The sequence below is a fragment of the Triturus cristatus genome, chromosome 10 (genome assembly GCF_964204655.1).
Source record: "Triturus cristatus chromosome 10, aTriCri1.1, whole genome shotgun sequence".
In the NCBI taxonomy this organism is placed as follows: domain Eukaryota; kingdom Metazoa; phylum Chordata; class Amphibia; order Caudata; family Salamandridae; genus Triturus; species Triturus cristatus.
In genome coordinates, this window is record NC_140593.1 from 1,178,920,005 (window position 1) to 1,178,931,102 (window position 11,098).

At 41.3% G+C, this 11,098-nt stretch overlaps 1 protein-coding gene across 1 annotated transcript; it reads left to right on the forward strand.

Annotated features, from left to right (window-relative positions):
- Nucleotides 1-9,638: 9,638 nt before the first annotated feature.
- LOC146796954 (olfactory receptor 1468-like) lies at nt 9,639-10,586 on the forward strand. The gene has a single exon (XM_085631464.1). It carries the CDS (start codon nt 9,642-9,644, stop codon nt 10,584-10,586), a length of 945 nt encoding a protein of 314 aa, XP_085487590.1. The 5' UTR covers nt 9,639-9,641.
- Nucleotides 10,587-11,098: the final 512 nt, after the last annotated feature.

Here is an 11,098-nt window from a genome sequence, read left to right on the forward strand (position 1 = left end):
AGACATGGAGATGTGTGAGGTTCTGTGGTGTTGAGGACAGCGGTCCTTCACTGGTCCCCAAAGATCAGCATGCTGGAGTGGAAAAAGTGAGCCAGCTGAAGTAAAGAAAATCTGACATTCCGTGCCCCCCCGGTTCTACCTCCACCCCCTTGGGCCACAAAAAATTGCCCATGAAAATGTTGCCACTTATTCAAGCAGGTGTTAAATTTATGTGTGTTTGGTCCTATTATTTCCCCTTGAAAGGGGGCAGTAGGGCAAATTGGGACCAGTATTCTGGGGTCTGTGTGTTATTCTGCATTCCAGGGGAAAGAACTGGCCAAGATTGTTAATTTAGGGTCAAGGATCGCCCTGATAATTTAATGCGGTGCTCGTAAAGAGGGCATTCCAAGCCAAGTTAGAGTTCTAGCTTGGTTCTAGGAAAGTAACCACAATATGAATCAAAAAAATGTCTGGCATATAAATTCCGTTCAATAAAATTTTTTACAAATATGATCAAAATGAATTATTCTCTTTAAATTTTGAGTTTTAGCTTTGTATATGACATTTTATCATTACATTTACTGGGATATAATTAAAGTAAAAGTTGAATCAAAAAGAGGTTAGGGGTTTTTAGGGGCTATTCACATTGGTATATGTGAGTAAATCAAACCATTTAAAGTTACTCTTACCCTTTTGAGGAACTTTAATACTTTTGATTATTTACCAATTTACCTGTTTCCAGTTACTCAAAAGTATAGACTAAAATCTCCCCTTCCCATGAAATTTGGATGAAGTCAGTAAAACATCAAATACAAACTTGAAGTTATTATTAGTAGAGACTTTACAATCGTTCTGCACACTTAGTGAATACCTCTTTAATCAGGGCAGTGATCTTCCGCTATCAAGAGGAGGGAAATTGAAAAAAGTTTTTTTTTAAATTGCACATTTTTGTCTGCTGATTATGTAATTTTAAATAATGTTATATACATACTTTGAGTGTAGAATATTTTTTTTAGTGATTCTGTACTATCTACAGTTATATTTAATGCAATTTATTTTCACAAAAATGGATCCTGCCAGAAGTAAAAAATTAATATTTATTATTATGTTTATATTAATTACATTTATTTGTCAATTGAGAAAAGTTAAATACATTATTTTTTTTAAAAATGCATTTTTAATTTGTTTATTTATTTTAACATTAAAGTAATTTAATATGTATTTTAAAAATGTAAATTATTTGAACATTATTTCCTATTGAGTTTTATATGAAGCCCTGACCTTCATTATTTTCTAGGAGGCTGGTGCAGTACCATGTATGGTACTGGACTTACTCTAGCTCTGAGCTAGAGTACATTCACAACTATTTTGGGTCCTCTGTGGTTGTAGTATTTTTTTAAGTGAATATTAGAATGGGACAGGGCTTACTATTTTGTGGGTAGGTGCATATTACTCTCTAAATCCATCCCTAGCACTCGATAAAACTCTTCATAGTCCTCACCAACCACCAGCTAGTCATAAATAATCTCTATTTCCCATCCACTTCCCTCATCCCTCCACATTTAGTACTAAAATGTGTATCTTGTGAGGAGATCTCCTCCGTTAAAAACAGGAGAATAGGAGACTTCCACATATAGGTTTGTGAATGCCAATTTGAAGCACGTTAGTAGTACTATTGTAGTCCTACTAAAGTACTGCAACATGCAGTTTGTGAATAATCCCCTTTTAAAAATTGCACTAGGGAGGGTGTGGGTTCAGCTCACATGTTTCAAAGGAATCTGAAGAAACAAACAAGCAAAACATTTAGAAAGAAACAGGTTCAAGCAATGCCTGTCTTACCTACCTCTTCCCATCAGGAGTGCAGTACTCTAATGTCAGTCAGAGCTTTACCAGGTTGACTTAATGGGCTAGATAACAAGTGGCCTGTCAATTCTAATGGGCCCAGCCATCAGTAGCAGATGTTATTCCACAAAATGTTTAAGCCTTGGTATTGCCCATATCCCAAATCTATTGGGACCATCTGTTACAGCAATCCTGGGGCAGGAAAATAATGAGGATTAATCTCGTAAAAGAGGTCAGTGTACTTACACAGATGTCAAACCACAGGGGGAATCAAACCATCCAATCAGTCCAAACTATCTCCCCCAGTAGCTTGAATAGTAGTTGCAGCAGGTTCGTTGGGCTACTCTTGCCTTTGAGTATCCTATGCACTAACTCTACCAGAATGATAAGAAGTGATTTTGTAATCTATACTCTAGTGTTATGGTGCACCGGAACAGTTTCCAGAGAAATTGGAGTATGTTTTTCAAATGTGTGCATGGCGATGCTTCCAACAAAATAGTCAGCATCTGGAGGTTGGAGAGAAGTTTATCCATATTCATATATTTTAGTTTTTGAAAGTGTTTTTCATAATCCAACACTTTGTTTGTATGGTAAAATCACATCCACACTTTAAAGTATGCCACCAACCAAGATAGACATTTTGAATGTGCTTTTTATGTTTCTCAGTTGCATCCTCCCACCATTACCAAACGTGAGGGGATTTCTTCTTATCTTCACCTTGCCAAAGGAGAGGGATTATTTGGCTTAAGTTATTTGGCCCATTAATCTGCCGTTGCCTAACCTGCTCCATCTTATCCCAGGGTCAGTTGGACCACATACTTCCTAACTCCTTCTGACCACAACCTGGAGGTTATTAAAATATATGGACCGGGGTAGGTCACTGATGTTTGGGTGCTGCTTTTGCATTTCTGAAGGTGGCACCTAGGCAGCAGATAGCTGTCCCACTCCTCCAGGGCGCACACCTCACTGCTAACTTTGTGCCCCTCCTAGATTTGAAAATAGAAGCACGGACAGTAGTTCCCACAGTCTGTCATGGCTCGCAACATGGTACGGGTCCCAGAGGTTCAGGATATCTCAGAGGTACCCACATACCTTGTTCAAAAATATGAACAAATCTGAGGGGAAGTTGTTCATGTACTATGCCAGCTTTGGCCCACAACAATGGGCAGGCCTCAGATGATGAGCTCAGTTTGTAGCTTGCCCAGTCTTATGTTGGTGAAATGGAAAGTGGAATGGGCAAGCTGTCAGCTTCCCTGGAAATTTGAAAATAAAACCCCATCCCTTGTGCTAAGCTCCGTTGCTCCATTGCTAAGCTCCATGCTCTGGAAAGTAGAAGGAATTTAAAAAAATGCAGTGCCCTAGGCTACATCGGGGAAAGGCAGGGGTTAGATATCAGGAAACACCTCTTTGGGAAAAATGGGGTTGAAACACTCACCACCACCAACACTATTACAAAATGCAAGGTGTTATCAAGCACACACATGACGTACCTATTCACAGAGGTAAATCTACACCTTGGGCTAGTCATGAAATCCAAGTGTAAAGTTTCTCAAAAGTGTCTTACAGGTCTCCAACCCCCTAACAAGAGGTTGAAGTCAAATTTACAAGAGTAGCAGTAGTAAGTCCAGCACCACACATGGTCAGCCACTGATACTGCAACACTTTCCCACATTAAAATAATGGAGGTAAGGACTTAAAATAAAAACCATTGGAATTAATGCTGAATTAAATTCAACTATTTAAAAAAGTAAAAATGTATACATAAATACAATTGAATGTTTTAAAACATTTTATGAAAAATAAATCTCATAAAATTTTACATTAGCATATTTTAGTAACATTTTTGAAATTGTAAAATGAATATAACAATTTGTATTGAAATAATTCAATTAGTTGTATTTAATTTTATATATCACATTTTTAATATTTATTAATGCAAACTAGAATACTTTTTGTTTAGTAAAGGTTTTTTTGTTAATAAATCTTTAAAGAATAATGTTCACTTAATTTAAACTAATTGAATTTTGTATTTCAAACAGTTTGCAGTTTGTGAATCGGGCCTTACATAATTATGCAATCTCACATGGTGTTTGTGAGTCTCTGTTTTGGCTGGAGGACAAAACACAATTCCACCTCTCCACTCAACCTCTGCCAAAGTTGTGGATGGGGAAAGCAATATATTCCCTTAAAAAAATTTAGTTTTGGTAAAAATGTCCTCTTTTTAATGAAAGTGCAGTTTTGTCAGAAATGCACACTTCAACTGTGACCTTTTTTGTAAACACAATCAATATTCTGGGGGGAAAAAATTATACATATCCTTCCCTTTAGAAGGTCAGGATGATTGCTGAGGGCCTGAAGGTTGGCTGCAGGGGCCTGAAGAACACACTCTCTACTCTACAAGTGCTGGTATGTTAAAACACTACTCTCCGAATCTCCAATTTAGGAGTCAATTGGTGGCAGCAGAGAGGGGTAGGAGTTAAGTGGGGAGCAATGAAAATTATGAAGAGTGCGGTCTAAATACACAAATGAAACTCAGCCTATTAATTCTTTTTGACAGACTACCAACCAAAGACATTGGCAATAAGAACACATATGACAATGAAGCTGTGAGCTAAGGCACATGCTGCAGAGTCAATGATCGAAACATATCCAGCAAGGTTCTCTTGCCGATAAGTAACTCAGTTAGTAAATGCATTTAGGAGATCAGCATGCTTTCATAAGTTTAACCTGTTCTAAAATATCTCAGAAGGTTAATATGCCTGCTACAGAGTACAGTGTTTTTGCAAAATGGGTTATGCCCATTTAATAAGCCTGAAATATTTTGCTTTTTGGATCACTCGGTTTTGGACCTTTTACTGCGGTTAGTCTTACTACATGTGTATCACCCACAGAGATCATATGGCAAATGGACTGCGCATGTTTACCACCAGTGTCTGCATTTTAAGATAAGGTCACTGCGATGCAGCAAGGGTAAGGGGTACTGGGCTGGTTACACATGAACACATGAGCACACATGTGTGTACATGTGTGAGGGCTGCACATGTGAGACTTTCATCATGCACACCCATGCCCAGGGGTAGGCTGGCACAGAGGGGATTAGACATGATATGAGGTGGGCCTATCAGTGTTGGTGTACACTAATAGAGAAAGTCAGTGTGGGTTATTATTTTGTCTGCAGTGACACTTTATTATAAAAATAGAGCAAAAACAGCCTTAGAGTGCAGCTTTATGTCCCTTTGGCCTACAAAGTTCAGTGACATTTCAGAATGGGATAGGACCTGTGCAACAAAATCAAATCTGCAAGTTCCAATAAGGTATCTGTACAACTCATGGGTCATCCAGATTTGTCAATTTTCTCTGGCTGAGCTCAGGATCAGATCCCAGGCCATTAGTCACCATGCTGGGCCAAGGAAATTAAGTTTCTTCCCAGCAGAGGGAACAAATGCCACTACACACAAAAAGAGTGATTAACAGTGCTTCCCTCAGCTCCTGTGCAGGAAGAAGTTGGGATGAAAATCTACATCAGTTAATTACCTGTCACACTGTACCAGGGCTGGGGATAGCCCAGGCCCACTGAAGGAGGAATCCCAGACAACTGGAGTCAACACAGCAGGGTGCTCCTCTTTGACGTTTTGGTGGGACCGACACTGGCAGTGTTTTGAGCGAAAGGTGAGGCTGAGACCCCAGGAGCAGATATGACCAGTGACTCCTGGATAACACCATCTTACACCATCCCTGAATGCTGTGCAGGAGGGTTGGGATAGGGTGTAGAGCTGATATGGCACCTTAGCACTGGCAGGGGTGGCTGGTTTCTAGAACCCTTCACTTCTTTCAAAAACTCTTACCCATATTAGAGAGAAAAGACAGTTTCTATTGTTGGCGCTTTTTGTGAATTTTGCTGCTGGACTCTGAAACTGTGACAGCCATGGACAACTGGAAGAGGAAACCCCCTGAAGTCCAAAGGATGAAGGACTCTGCCCCAGTTGACTCCATGACCAGTGGGTTTCTTCAAAGGCAAGTGAACCTGGCCCCCTTACACTCTCTGAGGGCCAGTCAGAGTAAACATCTGGACTTCTGCTCCCAGAGACATAGACCCAGAGGAAAGCTGGTGCAGAAAACCAGTGGAAGCAGCTCCCTGGAAGGTACCCTGCTTTTTGTGCCAAGAAGCCTACTGGACCTCAATCAGGAGTAAAACAAGCCCAGGATTGTCTGAATCAGCCTGAAGGGGCCTGAGTTATGGGTGTTTTAAGATTGGTGACCTTTAATCCCCAGTGGAGTGAGCACGTGGGGCTCCGCCACCGATGGAAGAATTACTCCTGGGTAGGCAAAGGCTTCGGGGTCGGTGTGGGATTCATTTTATTCCCCATGGAGGGGGCATGCGTGTGGCCCCCTCCTCTGGTCTTTAAGTACCTTCGGGGGCCCCCATCTCTCTGGGGGCTGACACAGCAACAATATGGCCCGAAGGGCCAAAAAGCAGTCTTTGGTACCTTGATCCCAATCTGGGACCTGAGCCAGGATGCAGAAAGGAGAGGGCTATCGCGCCACCAATGAAGCAATTGTCCTGCCCACAGGAGCAGGCAGTGCAGAAGAGCAGCCAGTTCCACCTGTTCCAGTGGGAAGGAAGACAGCAGGATCAGCCAGGAGGAGGCCCCTGAGCTGCCTCTAGAAAATAGGCACATGTTGAGTGCCCAGGTGGTACGGGGTCGGTGTGGGATTCATTTTATTCCCCATGGAGGGGGCATGCGTGTGGCCCCCTCCTCTGGTCTTTAAGTACCTTCAGGGGCCCCCATCTCTCTGGGGGCTGACACAGCAACAATATGGCCCGAAGGGCCAAAAAGCAGTCTTTGGTACCTTGATCCCAATCTGGGACCTGAGCCAGGATGCAGAAAGGAGAGGGCTATCGCGCCGCCAATGAAGCAATTGTCCTGCCCACAGGAGCAGGCAGTGCAGAAGAGCAGCCAGTTCCACCTGTTCCAGTGGGAAGGAAGACAGCAGGATCAGCCAGGAGGAGGCCCCTGAGCTGCCTCTAGAAAATAGGCACATGTTGAGTGCCCAGGTGGTACCAAGCACCCCCAAAAGAAAAGTAGAAAATTAAAGGAAAATGCTATGGGATTCTGCTCGTCACAAAATAGTTCCTGCACAAAAACGGTCCTGCATGTAATGCAGGTACCCTTGCACAATGGTACAAGGGTGTCTGCATTGGTGCTAGGCTGCCAAAATGGGCCCAACGCAGGATGAAAGGACAGAAATGCACATACGATTTAGATACACCGCATTTCTCCCCTTTCATTTTGATGCAGGTTGACTTCCTGCTCTTCGCAGCCCAGCTTCAAATCCCCATAAATATGCCCCTGGATCTATAGCTGTGAAATTGGTGCTCTCTAGGGGCAATATTTTATGTGGCCTGAAAGAATATAAAAAGCACACAGACATATGTTATGTTTTACTTTTAAATGCTTTACTGATATAATAATGTTGACGGTGACTATTGATCAAGGTTGATATGCTATACTAACGTTAACATTTACATTTACACATGTTTATTATTGATTATTGCATTTACACACAAAATGTTGCTTTTGTAAGATGGTGAACCCTAGATAAGGCCAATAGACCTGTTTTATGGCCTTTTTTTATCTAACATGGTACCCCCCCATAAGCGCCAGGATGCCCGTAGGGCGACAGTTGCGCTATTTAAGTTTCACATCAATCATCAATCAATCAATATGGAGATGTGTTGTTTATTATAGGTGGAGGGCACTATAATGTTGAGGGTCGTGACCCTTTGAAGTCAATTGTGATTTCATAATGTAACTGAAGATATTTTTCACCTGCCTCATGTATATATTTGTAAATTAATGCATAGTATTTAGTAGAGTCTGTATAATAAATGTACTTGTCCAAATCCTAAATAAGAAAAAACAAGCTGATCATTTATTGAGTGTTCTCATTGCATGCCAGTGAATGGTGATTGCTAGCCAAACCACCTCCCCTGGACTGCTCTGCTTCTTGACCCTGAGACAGAAAAGCGCTACAATGGAGTACTTGATTCTCAGTGAGGGTGAACCGTGGACCTATTACATGCACAGGCCTCATACCCTTTACAACTATTAATCCAAATTCTTACAAGTGTGTAACATGTAAGGACCAGATTATTATTTTATGTACCATAGCTCAGTGGGTCAATATTTTGGTTGCATAGGTCATTATCAAATTACATTCCTGGTAATGTAGCTCATTGAGTAATGCTCCTGCGTCAGTCAGGTGTATGGAACCTGCAAATTAATAAACAGGTCCTGCAGCAGCTGTTCAGGGGATAAGGTTGGATGATTGGGCCCAAATGCCATACACCTTCCTATAAGACTTAGGAAATGTAGAGTGCAGGCAAGGAACAACCCTGTGAGAGCTCATGGGCTGAAATTATCAGACTTCATCTTGTCTAAGCTACATGAGTGCATTGTTTCAGCAGCTAACACACACACAGGCTTAATTGATTAACAATTAAAATGGCATTTTGCATAGCTCAAATTCTAGCTGCACATGAAGACGAGGGAGTGAGATTTGAGTTCTTGACAAGTTTAATGTATGCACAACTTTCTTCATTGTTTGAGAGGCAAACTGCTTGGTAAATCTGTATATAACTGTGCTTGGACTTTGTGTTTTATATGTAGTATGGGCACTGGCTCGATTAATGTTATTCCATTGAATAAACTTTGCTCTCAAAAAGCAATCCTGCTAGCTAAGAAATTTAGTTTAAGACCTCGCTATTTGCACTTGCATATGTGATCATGACAGAGAGGAAGAAATATACCCTCTGTTCATTTATGTAAGAGACCGAGAAGGTTTTACACACTAACCATTGGTCAAGGTGAAGTTAGGGTAAATAACTCTACTGTTAGTCAAAGCAGAGGTGGGTGATATCGTCCATGATTTCCATCACCCACCATTAACCATTAAGCAAGGTGGGGCGAAGAGAAAGATTGACCCCTTTCTTGGTCAAAGAAAAGGTAATTGCATTTACAATGCCAGCTTGTTTTTGGCTACAACATAGTCTGCCCAAGGCAATGAAGAGGTAAGTCACCTAAAATGCCACAAGCTCCATTGACTCTTGGATAAGATAGCAGAAGATTAAAGAACATCTCTGCCACTGGCCAAGATGGGGAATTCATATATAGCTATGCCTTGGGCAAAATGGAATCCAATTAACCACAATAACCATTGGGCTATGCAGGGAATAAGGAATTAATATACTCTCTAAGCCATCAGGCAAGATGTAGCGAGAATCTGCACACAACCCCTGCTGCTAGCCATGGCACAGGTGGGAAAATATATGGGAAAAATAAAAGTCTCTAATGATGCCTTAGGAAGATAACATATGTGAGGTGAAAGTATTAGGATAGCCAAGAGAATAACGTATTGCAAATACCAAGATTATCAAAGTATTGTTTGTTTCTTATTAATGTTTTGGAGTTTTTGTCTTGCAACAGGAATCAAATGGGTTTGTTGGGACGGATTCTTTGATATGGCTCCGGTCTGATGACATTGATGGAAATACCCTGAGTGCTCAACAGAAACATTTACATGAAGTTTGAAAACCTGATCTCATCACTGGAGTAAATCTTCTCCTACTGATGGCAGTGATTGCTACCTATTTTTGCTCTGTTGCACCTCTCATTCACGATTCCAGAGCCGGGAGGCTGCATCAACATTCTCAATAGCTTCAGGTACAAGGATAGTCTGGTCCCTAGCCCTCTTTGATCAGTGAACAGCATTTTGCCTGCTAGAGTGTGCAAATCTCACCTAGAAGTGGTTTGAAGAGCATGGAGCAGAGAAACCACACTGCAATTACAGAATTCCTTCTATTGGGATTCTCTGATGTCCCAGAGCATCGCTCATTCCTCATTACATTCTTTCTAACCTTATACTTGTTGTCCTTGGCTGGGAACATCTTCATCATCTCTGCCGTGAACCTTGACCCCCAGCTTCACACACCCATGTATTTTTTCCTTGGAAATCTGTCCTTTGTAGACCTTTGCTTGACCACAGTTACTGTACCTAAAGTTTTGAACAACCTTCTTTCCATGAGCAGGGCAATCTCAGTTCCGGGCTGCATTACACAAATGTATCTATTTGTGTGGCTGGTGACCACAGAGAGTTTTCTTCTGGCAGTTATGGCTTATGACAGATATGTGGCCATTTGTAACCCTCTGCACTACCGGATGTTAATGAGTGGTAAGCTCTGTATCTTGCTGGTGGTCATTTCCTGGGGCCTGAATTCACTTCATGCTCTGCTTCACACTAGCATGACTTTCCGGCTCTGTTTTTGTGGGCCAAACATCATCCACAGCTTTTTCTGTGACATCCCACCTGTGCTCCAATTGTCCTGCTCTGACACTTCCACCAACCACCTGGTAATTCTGGTGGAGGGCTCCTGTGTGGCATCATTCCCCTTTCTCTTCATCATGGGTACATATATCCGAATCATCACTTCTATCTCAAAACATCATGCAGCCCAGACGTGGCACAAAGCTTTGCTTACTTGCTCTTCCCATCTCACAGTGGTCCTTCTATTCTATGCGACTGTTGGCTTTATGTATTTCTTCCCCTCTTCCAGCTCATCTCAGAAAGACAACAGAGTTGTCAGTGTTATGTATGCGTTGGCAACTCCGATGTTGAACTCTTTTATTTACAGTTTACGAAACAAGGATATGAAGTTATCTTTAAGGAAAGCTCTGAAGAACATGTCGAAAGTATTTTTTATATGAGTTCCCAAAGTATCATCTGCTTTGTACCATAGAAAAATCACTTCCTACCTAGTGGATGGTGTTTCTTACACAGTATCTCTTGGATATGCTCATGCGGTACAATGACGGCATCAAAACATATCTTTACAGTCCCCATGATTTTGTTCTAATGTGTTTCTCATAGAAACATGTTGATGTTGTCTCTTAAAGCCTTCAGCACCTTATTTTAGATTTAAAACCATATCTATACTCAGTTCCTGCTCCATTGTTGTGCTAGAGCAACAGTGGTGGCTGGTGATCCTTGAAAGTGACGCTGTATAAAAACTTCCTTGAATTTCACAAGGCAAAATATTTACCATAGCATCAATCTGCATTCCTAAATGTCATTTTATTATATTGTTCATTTGATAAAACTGAGAATCTCCTTGAAAGGGAAGGGTGGAAAAATGAAATAAAACAGGTCTCATTCTCAAGCAGTATTCTGCAGAGCTAGACAGTTTTTTATATACTCATTAATAAGTGCTACTACCATT

Coding starts and splice junctions, on each gene's coding strand:
- LOC146796954 (XM_085631464.1), top strand. CDS start 9,642: ATGGAGCAGAGAAACCACACTGCAATTACAGAATTCCTTCTATTGGGA.